Source organism: Gavia stellata, chromosome 5 (genome assembly GCF_030936135.1).
Source record: "Gavia stellata isolate bGavSte3 chromosome 5, bGavSte3.hap2, whole genome shotgun sequence".
Lineage (NCBI taxonomy): Eukaryota > Metazoa > Chordata > Aves > Gaviiformes > Gaviidae > Gavia > Gavia stellata.
Window position 1 is genome coordinate 56383504 of NC_082598.1, and position 19910 is coordinate 56403413.

At 37.8% G+C, this 19910-nt stretch overlaps 1 protein-coding gene across 3 annotated transcripts in view; it reads right to left on the reverse strand.

Moving 5' to 3' along the window:
- Positions 1-10920: 10920 nt before the first annotated feature.
- TACR3 (tachykinin receptor 3) overlaps positions 10921-19910 on the reverse strand; it is a 41118-nt gene continuing 32128 nt past the window's right edge. For all 3 annotated transcript variants that reach the window (XM_059817994.1, XM_059817996.1, XM_059817995.1), the window contains 2 exons: positions 14160-14356; positions 10921-11236 (listed from right to left, as the gene is read on the reverse strand). In XM_059817994.1, the coding sequence (XP_059673977.1) occupies positions 10921-11236; positions 14160-14356 (513 nt within the window). The remainder of the gene's footprint in view (positions 11237-14159; positions 14357-19910) is intronic.

The window sequence follows — 19910 nt, forward strand, 5'->3', positions numbered from 1 at the left end:
ACTGACTGCTTTCTTTCAGAGTAAGCAAGATTAATACCCTTTTTTTCTACCCTTTTCTATCCCTTTTCCCACTTTTTCTTCCTTTTTAAGGTCTCTGAAATAAAATGAATAATCAGATATTTCTTACAGTCTTATTTAAAAGCATTTATATTAATCATTTAAGGGCACAATGCACTTTGGGAGAAACATAATACAGATACCTAACTATAATCATCAGCTGCTGTTTGCTGCTTTGAATCTGTTACAGAATAATACTGTTTTTTTTCTTGTTGAATACCAAAGCGTCTTTTGCAATTCTCATCTTTAAGATTATGAACAAACCGAATTATCCCCTTTCCATCCACAGAGTTTGAGACAAGCCTTCTCACAAAAGAGGAGGAAGAGCTGTAGACGAATTTTTCTCAGCTATAGTGGCCTAACTGTAACACGCTCTTACGGAGGTCACAGTAATTCAGTAGGACCACTTTTGACAGCCTTACAAATACAGTCTACCCATAATAGCCAACTAGAGGAGCAAGATAAGAGGTGGAATTTACATATACGGGCAGAAACATGAAACTGATGGCTCTAACACTATTTCATCTATTGGAGAAAGGGAACTTCAGATATTTGCAAGGGATTGAATTTCATCAGTTTCTCACACTGCAGTAGTGTGATTTTGTGAAGTGCTCAGCCAAGCTGTGGAAGGAGAAGAGAGCAAAGTACACTTTTGATTATTCATATCATAGTAAAGTCCAACCCTGTGCATCAATAATTTCTGATAACAAATTAATTACATATGCTAATTTAATTTGTGTGCACAGTCCTGGGTTTTTAAAAGCATCCAGCTGATGGTCAGCTGTTATAAGTGTCAGCTGCTCTCACGATGGTTATGCTGCTTGTTTAGGGATTGGCTGGCTTGTAAGAGCTGATCCCAGCACAGACAACAAAATTCTGTGCCTTCCTCTTCAGCCTGATTAAATATCCCCCATGAAGAGATAGCAGATGAAGTTTCCTGTTAGTTTGGGGAGAATCTATATTGCATCAAAAAAAAGAGAAAAGGCATTGTACAAACTGGGAGAATGTCTTGAGAATCAGTAGCACCTACTACAGCTGAGAGCACCAGGCAGAGTAGTGTGATTGCTGGGTCTCTGCCAGGGAGACACAAGTAGCTCCAGCTGAGGTTCAGCCATGGTGCAGAAGCTGGCTCCCCACCTCATGATTTAGCACTCTGCAGCATGTCAGTGTGCAGGCTTCTCATTCTGTGGCCTAAGCGGCATGTTAGAATTGCTGCCTTTTGGTGTTCTCCAACACCAGTGTACATCTCTCCAGAGGCAACGCTTTCCAAAATTCCAAATTCACGGCTGGCAGGCAAAAGATAGCTTCTTATTCCAAACTATTCTATTCCATTTTACTCTACCCTCACCTTCAGGCAGGAGCTGTGGGCCTTGCAGAGTTAACAGCCCTGATATGCACTCTACCTCCTCAGCAAAGCTAGTTTAGTGTTTGACCTTAATTCGTAATAGCTCTGGCAGCGATTGGAAAGAAAGAAGTAATGTTAACAGTGCTTTGTCAGTTAAAACATCAAGGCCTGTCCTAATATATCCAGAAACACATGGTGGCCTGTGTAAGAGGAGTTTAATTTTGTTTCTGTTTTCAGTTACCCCTAAAGCCAAGGGCTCCTGGGTATTTTGGTACATGACCTGCAAGTTCCTTTATCACCTCCTCAGAGGCCTCAAAAGAATTAAGGCCCTTCTGCAATTATTAGTCCCCAAGCCAGATTTATTCAGTAGAACAGGAACATGCATTTTGGGCTGAAGATCATATTACATCGATTAGGAAAATGGTGACCTAGATCCCTTCAAAGCTGTACATCAAAATGATATGATTAGCACACTTCCCTCTGTCATATCAACCTCTGACAAGTCCCCATGGGTTTCTGTTGAAATACTCATCTGACAGTGGCGGGGGATTATTAGCATCCAACTATTTGGTTGTCCCAGCATCTCATTTCTGAGCTGCTGTTGGGTGTTTGTTATATCACTTGAAAATTCTTGCAAGGATCTGAGCTCTATGAAGGGGCCCCAGAGCCACAACTGAGAGGCCAAGGTGCAGTGGGAAATTGCATAATTCTTTTCCATGGATGAAACTCATAGACTTCATTCAAGGTCTTTCTCCTTCTGTGGAACTTCTGTGTGTGTGTGTGCATTATTTGTTCTGTTTCAAAGAATTTCTGTGTAACACCCACCTTGGTATGTCACTGTGGCAAGCAGGGCAAATGGAATTGCTTGGCAGAAAGTGATTAGAATGAGGACCTACCGCTCTTGCCTCATTCAAGTCTCTAGGTCTACATTGAGACAAGTCATAGAGCTCTCTGTGTCAGAGCTTGCGGGGGCACAGCCATGCTGGGAAACCTGTCAAGTTGCATTGCAGCTCCATCATGGGTTCAGGGTCAGGCATCTTTTGAGTTGAAACAAGGAGAGGTTGCCCAAAGATCTTATTATGGCAGGAAGACAGGAGGTGGGTAGAGTGTGTGAGGAGTTTTGCCATCTCCTTTGGAAGAGGCAGAGCCAAAGGGTTCTAAAATGTTAAAGGTAAATGTAATAGTTTAATAGTAACTTACCTTGTTGTGGACTGTAACTGCCCTTTCATTTGCTGGCTTCATTTGCTGTATTGTCATTTACAACTCAACCTTTCCATTCATGCCTGTGGGCATATCCTCAGAAAGTGAATAAACTGTAACCTATTTTGATATTTCCACTAGCCTATATATAGCCTCTAACAGCAGGGTAATTGATACTCTAATTAATGCTCATCATTTTTGGAATGTACTTATACCAAGATTTTAAAAGGAAAACAATAAATAACTGAGCACATATAGTCAGGTTCTGTAGCAAATTGCTTAAATCCTCCTGAGCTGACATGTGAGCTTACACCTTTTAGAGAGTTGTAACAAGCAGACTTCCAGTTGATCCCACTGTTGTTTTGGGTAACATAGTGTCTTCTGGGAGTGGGAGCTGGCCAGGTGTAATGTTAGCTACATCTCTTCCTTGCATGCTGCTGTCTGCAGAAACTGGCATAACTTAATCATGTTAGCCTAGTAGGACAGACAGCCTTGCTACAGATGCTTAATTAAACATAATTTCCTAATCAGCCAGCCTGATACCTGGGAATACAGGCCACTGGTGCTTAGACTCTTTGAAAAGCAGGTATCTTCAAAGATAAATAACAGAGTTACATTAGAAGCTTTTTTTAGGCTGTTGGATTGTTTAGTAATTACTTTCTATTTTCTTCAGTTGTTCATGCTATTTTATTTTTTAAAAGCATTTATTTAAAATTGTTTCTTGTATGGTAATATACTTGCAGACAGTTGTTTTTAAGCTGATTCAACAATTCAGTGTTTGTTCATGGGTGGTTTGTTGCACAATATGGGCATGGAAACATGCTTCTGATATGATCTTTCAAACATATAATAATTGGTGCTAAAATTCAGAGCATTCTGTGGTTTGTGAATTCAGCATTCGGATAACAAATAATGCAACTCGTAAGAGCTAGGACAATTATTTTTCCAGATTTGCAAAAATATTAGCAGAACTCTGATAAATTCTGTTTATCAGTCTGATTCACTTACAACTCTGCTAAATCTGTACTCTGAAGCTGGACAATTTTGTTAGATATTTGGCATGTTCAAATAAGATTTTTTCCAGGAAATTAACTTCTTTTCAGCTGCTTTCTTTTCCACAGATTTTTCCAAGGGTGAGATATAGTTCAATTGAAAAATCACTTAATACTCTGTGATTAGTTTTTTATGCTGTTTACTAAATGCTATTGAAAAAGAGTTACTGTCAACCTTTTCTACTGGAAGAGAGAATTATTGATCTCGGGTTATTGCATTTTAACTCATCTTTGGCTCCTCTGAGTGACAGATACATTGTTTTCCAAAGATAAAATGCATTATAGTGGTTTTCTACTCAATCATTTTTTTTTAGCCTCTCAGGGCCAAAGATTCAAACTTCACTTACATATTCCTTAGCTGTTTGATAATATTTTAAAATTTCTGTACAAGTTATAGAAGGTGCTAGCACAATTGGTCTGAGATATGGCAGAATAGATCAGTAAGCTGCAAAACTAAACTTGCAAATTATGTCTGTTAAGACCATTTACTTGAATAGTTGTTTTTGAACTTATATTTGCAGTCCCAGTGGGGGATACTACTTTTTCTTCTTGGGGAAGTAAAGCAGTTAGGTCTCTTTCTTGGACAATGTTATGCAGCTGTAAATGCCTCTGCAACCTATAGACAAACTGATCCTGGGTATTGCCACTAATTATCCATTTTTAGGTGCAGTTTGATAAGCTGCCATGATGACTGAGAAGTCAAATGCACAACATCCTCTGACTCTGATGGTCTGTAGTTTCTTTGGTGAAAGCTTAATCCATCTTTCTGTGATGCCTGATCAGTGCTTGTGAGGAAGTGCTGAGAGGATGTTTGAACAGTGGCACCACAGTATTTTGAAGGCTGATCTATTCTGTGATAAGGGGACATCTACAGTATCCTGAAACCATCCAACACTGCCAGGTGGCAGAGCGCTCTGATCACATTATGTGAGAGACTGACATAGAGCAAGCTGGACTAAATTTTGCTCTAAATGGAGGCTACCTCAAAGAAGAGTCCCCTCAGTGCCTCCTGTGTTTTGTCTCAGAATCAGACCAAAAGGAAGGGATTAGGAGCTGGGATCTTAAGTTAATATGGGAAAACCATTGAGGAACCACAGGATCTGGTGGGGAAACAAGGAGGCTTATAAATGTCTGCTGTGAGGAGAAATATGTTTGTTTTATGTGACGCAAGTTCACAATAATTAGATATAACTATACCCACAGTTTTCCCTGATTACTCAAGTTGTTCAGACAAGGAAAAGCTATTTAGCTGCGCTTCAAAAAGGGAGGGGTTGAGGGTTTCACTTGTTCATTTGGCTTGCCATGTTCACCTGGAGACCAGACTGCTGTGGTGCTCTTTGTATGAACCTTCTTGGGCTCAGGATGACCTGAATGCAGTGAAAGAGGAAGCATTTCACTTAAGGAGGAGTCTGGGAGAAGGCATTGTGTGAGAGATGTTTGCTAAGACAGTACTAGGGAGAAATGTTGGAAGTTTTTGAGAGCATGGCAGATGGTTACACTGATTTTTCTCCTTAGTATACACTAGGACAATAACTGCTTTGTGATGTGGAGGTAGCTACATGTACTATGAGGGGTATGTGTGTGATTATGGATACTAGAAATTGTCCAGCCTTAGCAGCATGGGCAAGTTTACCCATCATAATTTGGTAGTTTGGTAATTTCAAGGTAAATGTTAGCCCTCATAGAGCTCTATGTTGACATGTCTGTGTTACTTTTTGTACCTAAGTTCATCTGCTGCTAGTGCCAGAGTGCCTTTACATCCTATTAGTTTTAGGGGGATTACATGCCTAACAAGCTGTGAAAAGTAGTTTTGGACCCAGGGACAAACTGGCTTGCTGTCTCTTTCCTCTGACAGTACTGGTCCTGCTGCCCCATACATATTAGCTGGTTAGGTGACAGCAATGGCATTGGTTAGTAGCCCTGAGGGTGCTGGGGTGCAGGACATAGGGAGAGAAGTGACGATCACTTCCTTTCTGCCTTGTTGATGTCACCAAGCCCCAGGAGAGCTGCTCCAGGTGGGTAGCCTCACCTGGCCCATCACTTCTTGGTGTTATGCTTGCCTAAATGTTTTTAAGGTTCCAAACTTAAACAAAATGAATGAACGCTGTGAACATACTAGAACACCCTTCTGAATACAAAGCTTCCTTTCTCTAGTGTAAGGCCCTATTGAGTAGAGCTTCAGGCCAAGGAAAAGCAGTATCTTTGATCTTTGAAATGTTGCTGGCTACCTTAAGTTTTTTGGTTGACATCCAAGAGGTAGGTTTCAGTATTGCAGACAGGAAAGAGCTGCTGGCTGGGCTGCTCTGTGAAGTCCTTTGATGCTGGAACCTTTTCCTGTCCCCAGCTTGTCAGACCTCATGTGTCAGAACTTCTGCTAATCTGGAGACGCTCTGCAGGAAGTTTTCCCTTGCATTCAGGAAGGAGCTTGCGTGAAGTCTTGGTGTGTATAGTATCTACAGACTTGATCTGTTGTCACTCTCATTTGCATATGAATTTGTGGGGAATGTTATAGAAGAGCTGCTGAGTATTTCAAGCTTTAACAGATTTGTAGGTTCAGTTGCGGAATGCCTATTGATTAAATGATTAGGTTTTTTAATAATCTAAAGCATGTAAATCCAAGCAGGCTGGGCAACGTGAATTTTCGAAGTGAGAGTGCTTTGGAAATACAATTCATGTTACTGATGCTGGTGTCCCTTTTTGTTTGCATCACAAATACTGCAGTGAAAAACTTACTGCTGGGAAACTTGGAAATAATGATTCCAGAGGCTATGTTACAGAGTACTCAGAACAGGCAAATTTGGTATTTGTAAATGTAACCATTTGTTTTGGGAAATCTGATTCCAGTTGCAATCCAATACACATGTTTCAGTCTTATAGATAGCAGAGAGGCAATCCAATTAGCCAACAGTATACCATGTGATATATGAACCCATCTGAAACAATTTGAATTTAAATACCCACAGCAACTGCTCATGTACTGATAAAGAATTATCTTTGACTGCACTCAACAAATCATTTTGAATTATGAATGTAGAACCACTTGAATCTGCGCATGAACAGGAAGACTTAAATTGAACTGAATGCATTATTTAATACAAGGAACTCACAGAACATTTGTAAACAGTGGTGTATCCTAAGCAGTATCTTCTGCACCTTTTGTAGCAATATATGGAGGTATTCATTAACAAACAGCACATAGTAATTGGGACTTGAAATTTAAAGCTCATCTTGAACTAGAGGAAGTAGTACAGCAGATTTAGATTTCTACCTGAGCTGGGGCAACTTCAAAAGTCTTGAAATAAATGCAACAAGAACAAGTGTTTCTATAAACTCTGTAGTTCCTGGAGAGAACAGCCTGAAATGTTTTGAAATACGTATCAGTGAAATAGGAGATCATTGTTTACTGCTGTGACGGAAATTCACCGGGCTTAGAGGAGAAACATCCATGTCCAAAACACCTGAATGTTTTTATCTAGATTAAAAAAAGCTAACTTCTGAAACTTGTGTTTTCCTCTCCTTTTCTATACTACTTCCTTTTGTATGTTATTTTTGAAAATATGTATTAGTATTGGTCAATGACCTTCCTCAATGGACACAGTTAGTTATCAGACGTAAACATGCTGCAAATAGCTTATGCTGTGCAGTTCTGCCAATGCCTCCTAACCTTGACAAAAAGACTTAAGCGGATTGGAAGGGAGGCTGTCAAGGGATTCCTGCCAAACAGCTACAGGCTGCAGTCTGCTGAATGCATCTTGTATGAGTACCCTAAGCATACTCGGAGTTCATTTTTCCTCTCAGCATCATGCTTTTATATGGAAGACTTGAGACAAAGGTATTAGATTGGATATTAGGAAAAACTTCTCCACTGAAGGGGTTGTCAGACATTGGAACAGACTGCCCAGGGAAGTGGTGGAGTCACCATCCCTGGAGGTATTTAAAAGACATGTGGATGAGGCACTTAGGGACATGATTTAGTGGTGGACTTAGCAGGGTTGGGTTTACAGTTGGGCTTGATGATCTTAAAAGGTCTTTTTCAACCTAAACGATTCTATGATTCTATAAATGTCTGTTCATGAAATGAGTTTTGAAGATCTGTGTTTAAATGTAGTCATATTCAGCTTTTTGTTACTCTGGCTTTTTTTTTTTAACAAGTTTAGCCAATGTCAAGGGAATGACAGAGAAAACTGATGCTGAATATACTGTCTCTGGAGACGTGAAAGTTAAATCTGTCCTATACCAAGGGAACCTCACTGCAAAATGGCAGTTCAGGGAGCAATGAAGTCTTTTCATCAGATAAGCATTTTAGAGGCACACTCCAGTAAGAGCCTGGCCTGAAGTACTAGGAACTCGTATACATGAAAGACTCATGTCTCCTCATGCTGTTGAATTGTAGCTGTTTTAGAGTAGTATTATGACCCTCACAGTAGGAAGCTAGCTCTGTGTCTGTTTTTCTTAACTCGCCTCTCAGCAAAAGTAAAGAATGTGGATTAAAGGTTACAGTGCAGCCATGACTGCTACAGTGCTGCACCAGCAAACACACAGAAGCATGTGCACTGCATGCAGGCTACTACTTTGAGCAACCTTGCTGGCACAAACTGAGGGTGACATGATTTCCTCTACCTTCAGTGAGGGATGTCAGGAGGCCTATAATGAATTTTATAGTCACCAGGACACTTACTGAAAATGTTTGTTCAGAAATAGTCATTCACATGCAATCTGCTGTCAGTCACAGCTTTTGCTTTGCTACTTACTCAACTGCGTAACCCATCATGTTTTTTGAGGCTGAGACAGAGGGATGGATTTCCACCATGTATCATTGTAATGTTTTGTTAAAGCAGTGCTGTGATTAAGAGCACAGATTTCTTCGTTTGTCATACAGGAATATCCTGTAACTTCAGAAGAGAACTACAGGAATGGTAAGGATGTTTTTGACACCCCTACCCCACCAAAATATAGTGAGATTATCAATGGATTACTTGTCCAGAATGTCATATCCTAAAACACTTAGTAAAGTGAAATTGTTTCACTAATTAAAGACACAGGTGCGAGGAAGCCACAATTGCTTCCTCAATATTTGTCAACAAAGAATCATAAAAGTTATGAGGATGGTGTTTTGTACATTTGTGATGCTGTATTTTTATATACAGCTTTTTAAGATTTATACTCGACATTTAAAAACAATAAGTCTCACTACAACCATATTGTTCAAACTTACATTCATATATTGATGTTTATCAACACTGATTTTGTAATAGCCATAGTTAGAAAAGACAGTTTATTTAACAAATATACATTTTCTGCATGTATGTTCCTCAAAAGCTATACATGAGTAAACAGGGGACTTAACAGCATGTGTTTGTAATATATCACTGTCAGGTTAATATGCTTAGGCTAATTTTTTTTTTTTTGCGTGGCTATCCTGAATCTTCTCAGCAGAGATGTTAAACACCTGTGAAGAGTTAAAATTCTTAAAACAGAGTATTTCAGGGAAAAAAAATAGAAAAATATTTTATAGGCATTGCATGACACTTGCTGGATTACTCTACACTTTTTTTTTTAAATTGAAAAGTTGTACTCCAACTATGGCATGATGGAAAATAGAGCTGTTTTTTCAGAAATGCAGACCGTTGAACAGCATGAACTGGCATTCAGAAGGAAAGCCATTAATGAACAGAACTCTTTGCTCCAGTGGATTTAAGATCAGGCCTTGGATAGGAAAAGTGGGAGTCTGAAATTGTGACACATTTTTATCAGAGTACAATACTTTGTGACTAGGTTCTTCAGTTATTCCACACGTGGAGGGTTTAATGTTAAATACTAGATTTACTTATTTGAGGATATTTGACCTTACGCAGGATTTTGATTTAGCAGAGTGATACAGCAGTGCACTGAAATCACAATACAAATACAAATGACACTTAGCAGAATATAGCAGTTGACTATGCAGATGAATCACAATACAAACATGACTCTCATAACTAGTCTTCTATGATATGCTCACCATCACAATGCTGGGCATCCCCAGATGGGATGTGGACTAAAGCCAGCTCAAGCCTTTCTCTCTTCGAACTTCTCTTTGTTAATTGCTCAGCTTTGGTACTGTGTTGGGTTGAGCCACCTGTGGTGGCCTGGCTAACTCAGGAAGGCATTCACACTCTTTTGCTTCAGCTTTGGTTAATTGTTTGAGAACAAACCTTCCCTTTTGTATTAAGTTCAGCTTTCTTTGCAACAGTGATGGTCAGTGGATTTTGACTGAATTGGGTGGGAAAGTGTCTGTGTAATAATGCCTAACGTTTTCAGATGCAGACAGAGGAGTATTTTTACATGCATCTAGCTATGGACAATTTGGGAAAATAGTCCAAATTTTTTTTTTTTTCCTGGTGAAGGTGTTTCATAGTGAAACATGTTACTGTATCTTCTGCAGAGAAGAATTCATTGCCATAGTGGTGGTATTCTTATATGTGAATGTCCAGTTTAAAATCTTTCAACCTTTCTAAAGTCAGTCCCAAAGCTCCTGTTAAGGTCACTGGAGGAAGATCTTACCCTTAGCAGTAAGATCCAAGGCTATAGGACATTCACCTAAGCAATACATCTTCCTGGAAGTACACATTCCATTGGAGTCTAATGTTCACTAATATAGAAACTTTGGTAGAATTCAACTTAATCTCTGAGAGATTTTTTTCCTTTTTAAAAACACATTTTTCCTATCTATTTGAAAAAGCGTACTGTTGCAGACAGAGCTGAACTTCATTCATGTGAACTTCATTTTGTCTATTTGCCTGGGAATAGGTATAAATTGTAAAACAATTGAATAGACTTGAAGCTTATTAGGTCTTCATTATAAAGAAATTTTTTTATCAGATCTTACGTAATTTTGTTATTGTAGAATTAATACACTCAGAAAACATTGTACATTTCAGCTTCAATAAGTAAAGGACCCTGTTACATTTCAGTAAGTGAAACATAAATGCCACAGGTCAAATATAGCTGAAACAATGTTTTCCATGCCATTGGCGTATTTTAGATAATCCCTACAAACATTGCTGTCTATAAGATGCGACTGTGCTTTCGGACTGATGCATGTGTATGTCTTCAAATTCCTCTTTCCCTCCAAAGCAGACAAGTGGTGCCTAAACGTCTCACGATATTTGTAGCTAGGGTTTGTCAGTAGAATTATGTTTGCTTTCCTGTGGTATAAATATCTAGTCCCAAAGTAGGAGAGCATTGTCCAGTACTGCCCTTCTAGCAACAGTCACCGTGAAATGCTTAGGAATAATCCTTTACTGATGTGTGCAGTGAACTGATGAGACTTGAGGCTGTGGAGATGGTCTTGGAATTCCTCCGTGAACAACCATTGAAACTCGTGTCCCTCAGAGCTGCTCTTTTCTTACAGCTGGTGTGGGTGTTGTCTCCATCGTTAGTGTCGAACACCACTGTCATGCTGGACTCCATTCTGGACACAGCGTATAGGCTGCTTTGCTGGATGGGATGAAACCTGGCTGCCTTGAGCTCTAGCTCATCATAGCTGGACAGCTCAATGAAGGGGCACCAGCGGAAAGCTTGCTTGAAGCCAGCTCGGAACCTGGGAGGAAGGATGCCTGGTGAAAGCCTGTGCTTGTGAGAGTCAGCTACAGGCCTTCATCTGAAAACATACACTGTGCTGACAGGACACTGACTCAGCTAATTATCTTGCCCCTAATCCCGTTTGTGGTGAAGTTAGTGAGAGTTTGCTTGACTAAGGTCTGAGTAGGGTAAAAAAGACAATGGTAACAGCTCATTTCTGTTTCTGATTTTCTATATATTTTCCCTGCATTTTAACATTGGTATTTTCCCAATACTCAATTTCCCTTCCTTTGCCCATGCCTAAATAAACAAACACCAGCTTTCATAGCACTGTCTTCACAGAAATTGTTTTGATTTGACCTATGATGACATCTCCACCTATATTTTTGCCTTCTCTCAGCATGAAACTTTGTAGCATTCTTTTCTCTAAAATACCATCCCAGCTTCCAGATTCCGGTATCCCTTCTGTGTTTCCCTCTCTAACAGAGATGCTTGAATGGGAATGATGTAATGACTAATAATTGTTTATAGAAAATAATTGGAAAATCATTTGTAATAATTAAAGAAGATCCTAGAAATTTAAACACTGAATGTGAACAATGTATAAACAAGAATTTTGAGGCTTTAGCTCATTAGTGCTTGCAATGTTCATACAGGGTTACTTTTTATTTCAACTCAGAGGCAGAGATATACTATAAAGACTATTATTTTTGTGTGTATGCATTTCCAGAATAGAAGTTAAATATATTAGAAAAACAATTTGCTGTGTATTTATGTGTAACCTGAAGAAGAACACTTTTTCACCTAGGCCTAAAACTTACCAGACTTTCTCACTTGTCTTGCTTCTCTTATTTTTGTTTCAGCAATCAGCTGTGTTGTTTATTGTGTCTGTAAGCTTTTTGGAGCAATGGTTCAGCTGCCACAGTGATGACTACAGATAAAAATTTAGATTAAGTTTTCAGTGAAAGTTGACTGATCTCATAGAAATAACTTTCCTTCCTCTTCAATTTTTTAAGTTTGCCAAAGAGCTGTCACACGATGACAAATGAGCAGGTAGCTTGCTGTTCAGCATTCCTCTGTTTAGATGCAGTCCACATTACAAAAAATACAGAAAGAACTTCTGATGGAAATGGATTTAGTGAAGGAAGCTGTAAAACCTAAACATCTTTAGACTGCATTATTTTTCTGTCTCACCTTCTATCCCCTTTCTCATTCAGGCATGGTTTTTCTTCATCTTGAAATAATACTCTCCTTATCTAGATATGTAAGTAATATCCTAAGTAGCCTGGAAGATGACGCTGGGGATAGGTGGTGTGACTCTGTCTGATACTAGATCCAGCAGAGATAACAATGCTGGATGAATTGATCTGACTCCCAGCAACAGGCTGTATTTTCCTACTGCATGAAAAGGAAGCAGATGTTCAGGCGTCTTGATTTCAATATGGAACTTAATTATAAGAAGACTTTCACCAATATTTCATTCTTCCATTAAATTCTGAACAAGGTGACCTTTAAAGTGTCTCAAAATTATGAAATTTTTGTTGATTTGTATTCTTTAATCCAGATGTTTAATTTTGCAGTGTATGAGTGTTGACATAAGCCACATCAGAGATCCAAATTTTTTATGACTAACATCTTTTGTAACTGCCATAAAAAGTTTTTGAAGAAAATGGCAGTGTTTTAGAGGGTTTATGGTAGTAATTGAGAAAATATGAGGCCTGGTTCTTCCTTGCCTTTGATTTTGCAGACACTGGACACCCAGCGAAATCTGGTTTCTGTTGAAATTAATGGGAAATTTGTCATTTAAGTTAGGATTTCATTCTGGCATACTAAAACTTTACCTCTTCTTTAAACAGCTGTAAATGATCAAAAGGGGCAGAAGGCTGTATGAAATCGGGTATTACATTGACATTTTAAAAGACTATGAATGTTAAGCATCATAAGCTATCCTCACCAAGGAGGCAGACTCCAGTGTTTTTACACCAATAAAAACTCGGCAGGATTTGGTCACTTAATTTTTGATGAGACTCCTTTTGACATGATCTTTACTGGGTTTTTATAAATACTTGACAAAATTTGGTATGAAGCTTGTCAGCAATTAAACTTGACACTGGCTGCTCATTCAAAAGAGATTTCAAATAATATTTAAGATTACTTATGCAATACTGATTCATACTGAGTGAATGTGTGAACTAATTCATTGTTCTTCATGGTCTTTATCCAATAATACTAGACAAAATACTGAAAAATAGGATGGCCAGGATGATGTTTGTTTAGATCCTGGTCCACAAGCCGAAATGAAAAACCTGAGTTCATTCTGCAATCCGGTAGCCTCAAACTGCCAAATATCCATAAAATCTCACCAAACTCAGCAAGTGCAGTGACTTTGAAATTCAGAGCATAGTGTATTACTACCAAATAGTACTGTAATTTAATATTGAGTAATGAGACTATAAATATTTGTTTTATTAGCCTGTTACAGACCTCAGAGCTCAGTAGAAATCTAATGATGAGGTATAAAATACACAATAAATCACATTTTACATTATATCATTCCAGCCCTGCGAAACAAATTTGTAGCTACAATTAGTTAGTGAACATACAGATTGCACTGTATATCACTAATGACTGTCTTTATGTCTTTATTTTAATGTTTAGCAAGCCAAAAAATATTAAACTGCTATAGATTTTAAATTTTGCATATGGAAATGGGAAGGGTTGGTTTCTGAATACTGAATTTTGCTCTGAAATTTTAAGTAGACCAAAGTATTTACTGGAAGTGTGCCTTTGTTTCTTTGGGATTCATTTCAAGTACAAACCTTGTTTTCTTTCCCACTAACTGAAAACTATTGAAGTGAAAATTCTTTGTCTTTTATCCCATTTAAACCATTTATATTCTCATCGAAGTTATGCATACCAACTGTTTCACAACCAGCTCTTACCTCTTATTAAGACAGCAGTAGATAATGGGATTGTACATTGTAGAACTCATGGCAAGCCAAAAGCTGCCCAAATAGATTTGCTGAATGTATTTCCACCGATTTAATTGTTGATAGATCCCAGTAACTATGAAGTAAATGTGGTAGGGCAGCCAGCAGATGGCAAATGTCAGCACAACCACAATCATCATTTTTACCACCTGAAAGAAGGAAGTAATAATGTTATTTTATAATATACATTAGCCTTTTTTTATTTGGACTAGCATTTCAGCATCCATTAATAATTTTCTTGCATTTGATTATTAAAGTTAGTCAAAGCAAAGATGAATATGCCTTTATATACTTTTCCTTTTAATCTGACTTTCCTAAATTTCTGTGGTTTTTTTTTCTTTTTCCCTTGGCTGGAGATACTCCTTTTCCTAAGGAAAATAACATGAAAATCTTCCCTACTTTATTTGTATTGATTATTCCAAGAAATGTATTTGCTTACTTATATTTGGCTATCTAAAATATTACTTTTTTCTGTACAACTAATCATGGAATAAGGTTACAGGGTGTTTTATTTGGACACCTCATTTTGGCCTTTATTGACCCTGGTGTCTTTTTCTGTTGTGGTCTGCAAGTATATTCCTTGTCCCCAGTTATTAGATGTGATCTGAGTAAACACTAGGTTGTAGGAAATGAGCAACTGCAGTATCGTGTTTAATTTCAGAGACTAACAATTTCCTTGGCAGGTCATCATTATTTGTTGTTTTCTGCAGGCATTGTAACATCTGTTAGCTTCCGTAGTTTCCATTAAGCACAAATGAAGAGGAGCTCTGTTTTGTGCTTGAAACGCGAGAAGAAAAGTTGCAAGTCATGTAAAATTTTCACTCTTTCCCTCTCAGCTATGTTAAATACTAGCCCAGCTGCCATTTTCAACACAATATGTCACACGTTTACACAACAGATTTTGGTTTTGTAGGTAAAATGAAACCAGACATGATAAGTGTGTGCTGGGAGGTCTCTTGTTCATTTGTACTGTGAATACTGAGGAATAACAGGGATTGCTATCAACAGCTCCTTTCATTTCTCTGTACAAGGTGCCGTTTCCTACTCTTTGTAGTTTTGCCAGGAAAAAAAAAAAGCTGAAATTTCCCATACCTGCATGTTGTAAGTGATATTTTTATAAAATTTCAGCTAATGTAATTAGATCATTTTACATATAAATGTCATGGTGTCATCCTTAACTCATATTGCATCTTCCTGTGGGAAATATAAAGCAATTTTTCATTTAGGATCTGGCACCAGTTTACAAGCTTTCCTGCTGGCTGGGATTCTACTGTACAACATTTTGTTTACGAGAATGCTTATTATTACTGATACATACACCGATCATCGCTTAAAGATACAAAGGGGGTATCTTTCCACACATACAACAATGTAATAATATTTGGTTCTTCTAAAGCACTGTTCATCAGTTAACTGTAAATCATTGTAGAAGGAAGGTTGGTATTATAAGGGAAGGCAACACACCAAAACACATCACTTTCACCTTTGGTGAGTGTACATCTGTATGTCTGTATCTAGGCATGTAGATGTATATGGGACTGTCTATGAGATGTTTTTTTGTGGGAGGGAAGAGGTTGTGACTCTATGTGTAAAGACGTTTCTGGAATAAATTATATATCTGAAATGATGCCATAAAAATACATTGTCAAATCACAGTCTATCATTAAATGGCATGTCTTTTCTACTCCTTTGGACATAACTTCCACTATTCTTCTGCTGGGGATTTACACCTGTGCCTTGCACACATTGTGCAGGTAGAAGACTTAACTCCATAGTTTTACCACAGTACTTAAGCTCTCTGTCCATTGATTTACAGGTGCACTTTGCTTGTCACTGTGTTTTTATACCTGCAGGAATGATAAGTATTGCTTCAATGTCATTCAGGATTTCTGTAATTTCAGAAAACTTGAGAGTCTAATTACTTGCCTTGATATTTAATTAGCAAGTCTTTCAGTACCAGCTGTGCATGTGAAATTATTCCTAGAATTATTTATCATTGGAATATCATAGGTACTAAATGGAAGGATTTGAGGCCTGATTTTTGTCTCCAAATTTTCAAAGTGTAATCAGGCAAATCCATATTTATACTGAATTTTCATCTGTACAGTGCTTAAGAACTGAAACAGTGGAGCTTTCCAGCAATAAAAGTCATTTAATCTGCTTGAACCCTGTGTCATTCATGCCCCAGGGCTGCTTGAAATCACAGTAAGAGTGCAGGTTGCCAGTTTGGCATACTAAATTGTGTTAACAACGTTTTCAGAAGAAAGTTGTTTGTCTTCTTTCTGACATCCAAATTCTTATTGGCCAGGTTTCTGTGTTATATCAAATGTAGGGCAAGGCAAGCAGTGCTTCAAGAGTCTACTTGTAGGTCTCCTAAAGCTAATAAACCTTCACAGGCTGTACAAATACAAGCTTTTTGATGTCAGCTGCTGCGCTCAAAAATTAAATAAAATGAATTAAGTTTTAGTTTAACCCAAATGTAATGTTTCAGGTTTTCTTCAGGGAAGCAGAAATCCCCAAATAACTATTCACAGTATGACTCAAAGAAAATCCTCAACTAAAATTTTTTTGTCACAATTTCAGGCAATTTGATTCTTATTTTAAACCTTTCAACTTTTTTTAAAGTTTTAAAATGAAAAATGCCAAATCACCCCCAGAAAATCACATCTTTTCCTGCAAGGTTACTGTTTTGTTTAAAACAAAATAGGCATCTTTAAAAACACTGAAATCAGCATAAAGTTTTTTTCTTGCTGTTTCTGTCTGGAAATCCATGATTATATATTAAGTCATCATCATCATGAAAGCAAAAATTTCTGAAGCAAACAGTTAAACTAGACAAGAAAAAGATTATTTTAGATGGCCATTAGTGTTTGATTTAATTTATGAAGTAGCAAGTTACTGGAATGACAGACAGTGAAGCACACTACGTTCTTAATCATTCAGGTTTGCAGCTGTTTTTCATAAATAACAAAAATTATCTAAAAATTTAAGGTATCATTTTCCTCTCAGATAAGGCTGTATAAGTCTGAGTTTTACTGAAGTGAATGGTAATATATTCATATATGCATGTTTAAGGGGAGATATGCAATGGGGTTTCCTTATTAATGTGTAAAGCATTTTTTCCTGGAACAAAAAAGTGTTAGTTTTTCCAGCAAAAAGGGACGTTTAAGAAAAGTTAAGGCTGAGTTGTCAAACTTTTGAGTATTTATATAGTACAGTGCACCCATTGACATATTACCTAAGGAGAAGTGAGATGTTGCAAGTCTGTGTGGCATAAAATCGTTCATGGGGCAGTTACAGTTGAATTTGAAGTCAACCACAGAAGTTATGAGAGGAATAAAAAAAGCACTATTCTGTCCTTCTTTCATCAGCTAAGAATGAGTATCTGTTGTCAGAAATAGAGGGGAAAAAAGAGTAAGAGGAAGCTGAAGAGGAGGGAGATTATTCCCAATTTCCTTTCCTCTTTCAGAGACAGGCATGCACAATGTGCAAGACCATACCTTACAGTTTATGGCTGTGGTTCTTGTCCATCCCCTTGGTCTTTCTAGTGTTGAGTTTCATTTCTTGATGACATCAATAACTATGAACAGAAACTGCCTTCAAGGTCTATAAACCCAAGGTGCTTTGATTTTACTTGGTAGAAATCCTGATGAATGACTGCCAGTAAACTGTTAAGCTCAATTAGGGCACAGGGAAAATAAGTGAAACAGGCCAAGTATGAATTTGCTGCACAAGCCTGGTTGTCTTTTCCCAGTACACTGTGATGTTTCACTAAAAAAAATCTCCAATGATACTTTGCAGGTTCAACTAGAGAGTATAAAAGAGAGCCTCAATGTTGGGTTTTTTTGTTTGGAGTACTTAGACCTCGCCTCTGACAATACAAAGTTCTTCTATTTTGTTTCTTTTTAATATGCCTGTTCTGCTTTATTTTGGGGGGATATTACAATTTTTCAATTGTTTTCTCCTCTGTTCTGTGTTGCATAGAAGTCATTAATAAGGGTTTGCTCTTGCGTGTTAGGAAGCATTTCTGAAGCAAGCAATCCAGAAAATTACTGAATTCAGTTGTGCTTAATGTCTAGCTCTGTTCCTGCCACCATTTTATCACGGAGCTTTCCAAAATGTGTGATTGCAGTGAACATCGCCAGCCTGTGTCCCAGTAGCACTGTTCTCCCCTGGTGCCCTGTTCAATCTCCCTTTGTGAATTGTGGGCAGCATGGCCGGAGGAAAGGTTTGTTTTCTTTTCTGTGCCAGGACTTTTACTGAGTCTCTCAGTTGTGCAACCTTGAGACAAGTCTTGAGGCTAGACTTGGAATATGATGGAAAATAAAAGTATTTTATATTTTGATTTTCATCAACATGTTCTGATGATATTGATGTATTTCTGCCTATGTTTAAGAAAAACTATGTCTATAAAAAAAGTTAATTTATGTACTTTGTAGTTTTGCCTGTTCCTTTAAATTCTCCCTCTCTGAGTAAGAAGCATTCTTTTGTTAATGAATGATACGTAATGAGAAAAAAAAAATGTATTTAAAAGAAACAAAAAACAACCATCATTTTGTTTTGATGAACAAAACAGACATCAGTTCATTGTAATTGGAGTTGGCAGTTTGCTTTCTTTGTAAAACATTTGAAGCAGTAAAAGTGAAAAGGAGCTAACAGATTCACCTACACTCACAAAGAGCAGCAAATACTCCTTTTTTTCCTCCTGTTTTTATTTTGCATGAAAAATAGCTAGAAAAATGTGTCTGATTTAGATGTAGCATTGAGAACAGCTCTTGAAAGACTAGGAATAAAATATACTTTTCTGAGACACTCAGTTGATACTGGGGGGGCTATAGCAATTCACATTGCAAGGCATTGATTTGCCATCAATACCTAAGACTTAGGCCAGGGAATCGTTTCCTTTTCAATCTGCTCTGCAGCTCCTTATTGCCTTTCTAAGTCATGTTTGATATTGCTGCTTCTACAAGGTCAGGAATTTGGCTTCTGATTTCATTTGCATCAATATCACACACTATAACTTTGTTAGTTTCAGAACTCTTACTCCTCGGTGTTATGCAGATGTAAATGAGAAGCAGAGAAAATACTTTGAGAACCTATGCAGTGTAAGAATGTCTTCGTTTACCCACTCACGGATATAATTTGTCCACGTGAATACAACTTAAATACAGTTCACAGATAATGTCTGAGTGTCATAATGTGTTCCTCTTTCTGCACAGTGCTCTTTTGAAAGAAGTAAAATACCAAACTAACATTGCACAAAGTATTTCTCCCAGCGTGTTAGGATGCAATCAGTAAATCCACTTCCCAATCCGGGGGACATACGTGGCACTCCTGCACTAAGCACTAGAGAGAAGGGAACACCGTTATGTCTTTTGCTTCTCCACAATGCTTAGTTGGTGTAAACTATCTTTTGCAAGAAAATTAGGGTTCAAAGGTAACTCTACTGGCACTAGTACAGAGATAGGACTGTTTTCTGAGATACCAAGTGCTGTGGGTTTTCATATAATTTTGACAAGCTCAGGGGTTTTCTGTGCTCTTTTAGCCCATAGAAAGGATAGATTCTTAATAGCTGAAGGATATGCACATTTAGGAGAAAGAATCGGAAAGCTTGGACTTCTTTCAGTCAGGTAAGGTACATGTCAATTCCAGTGCTTGACAAATCATTTTATTTTTCTGACTTATACTTTCTATCCATTTTTT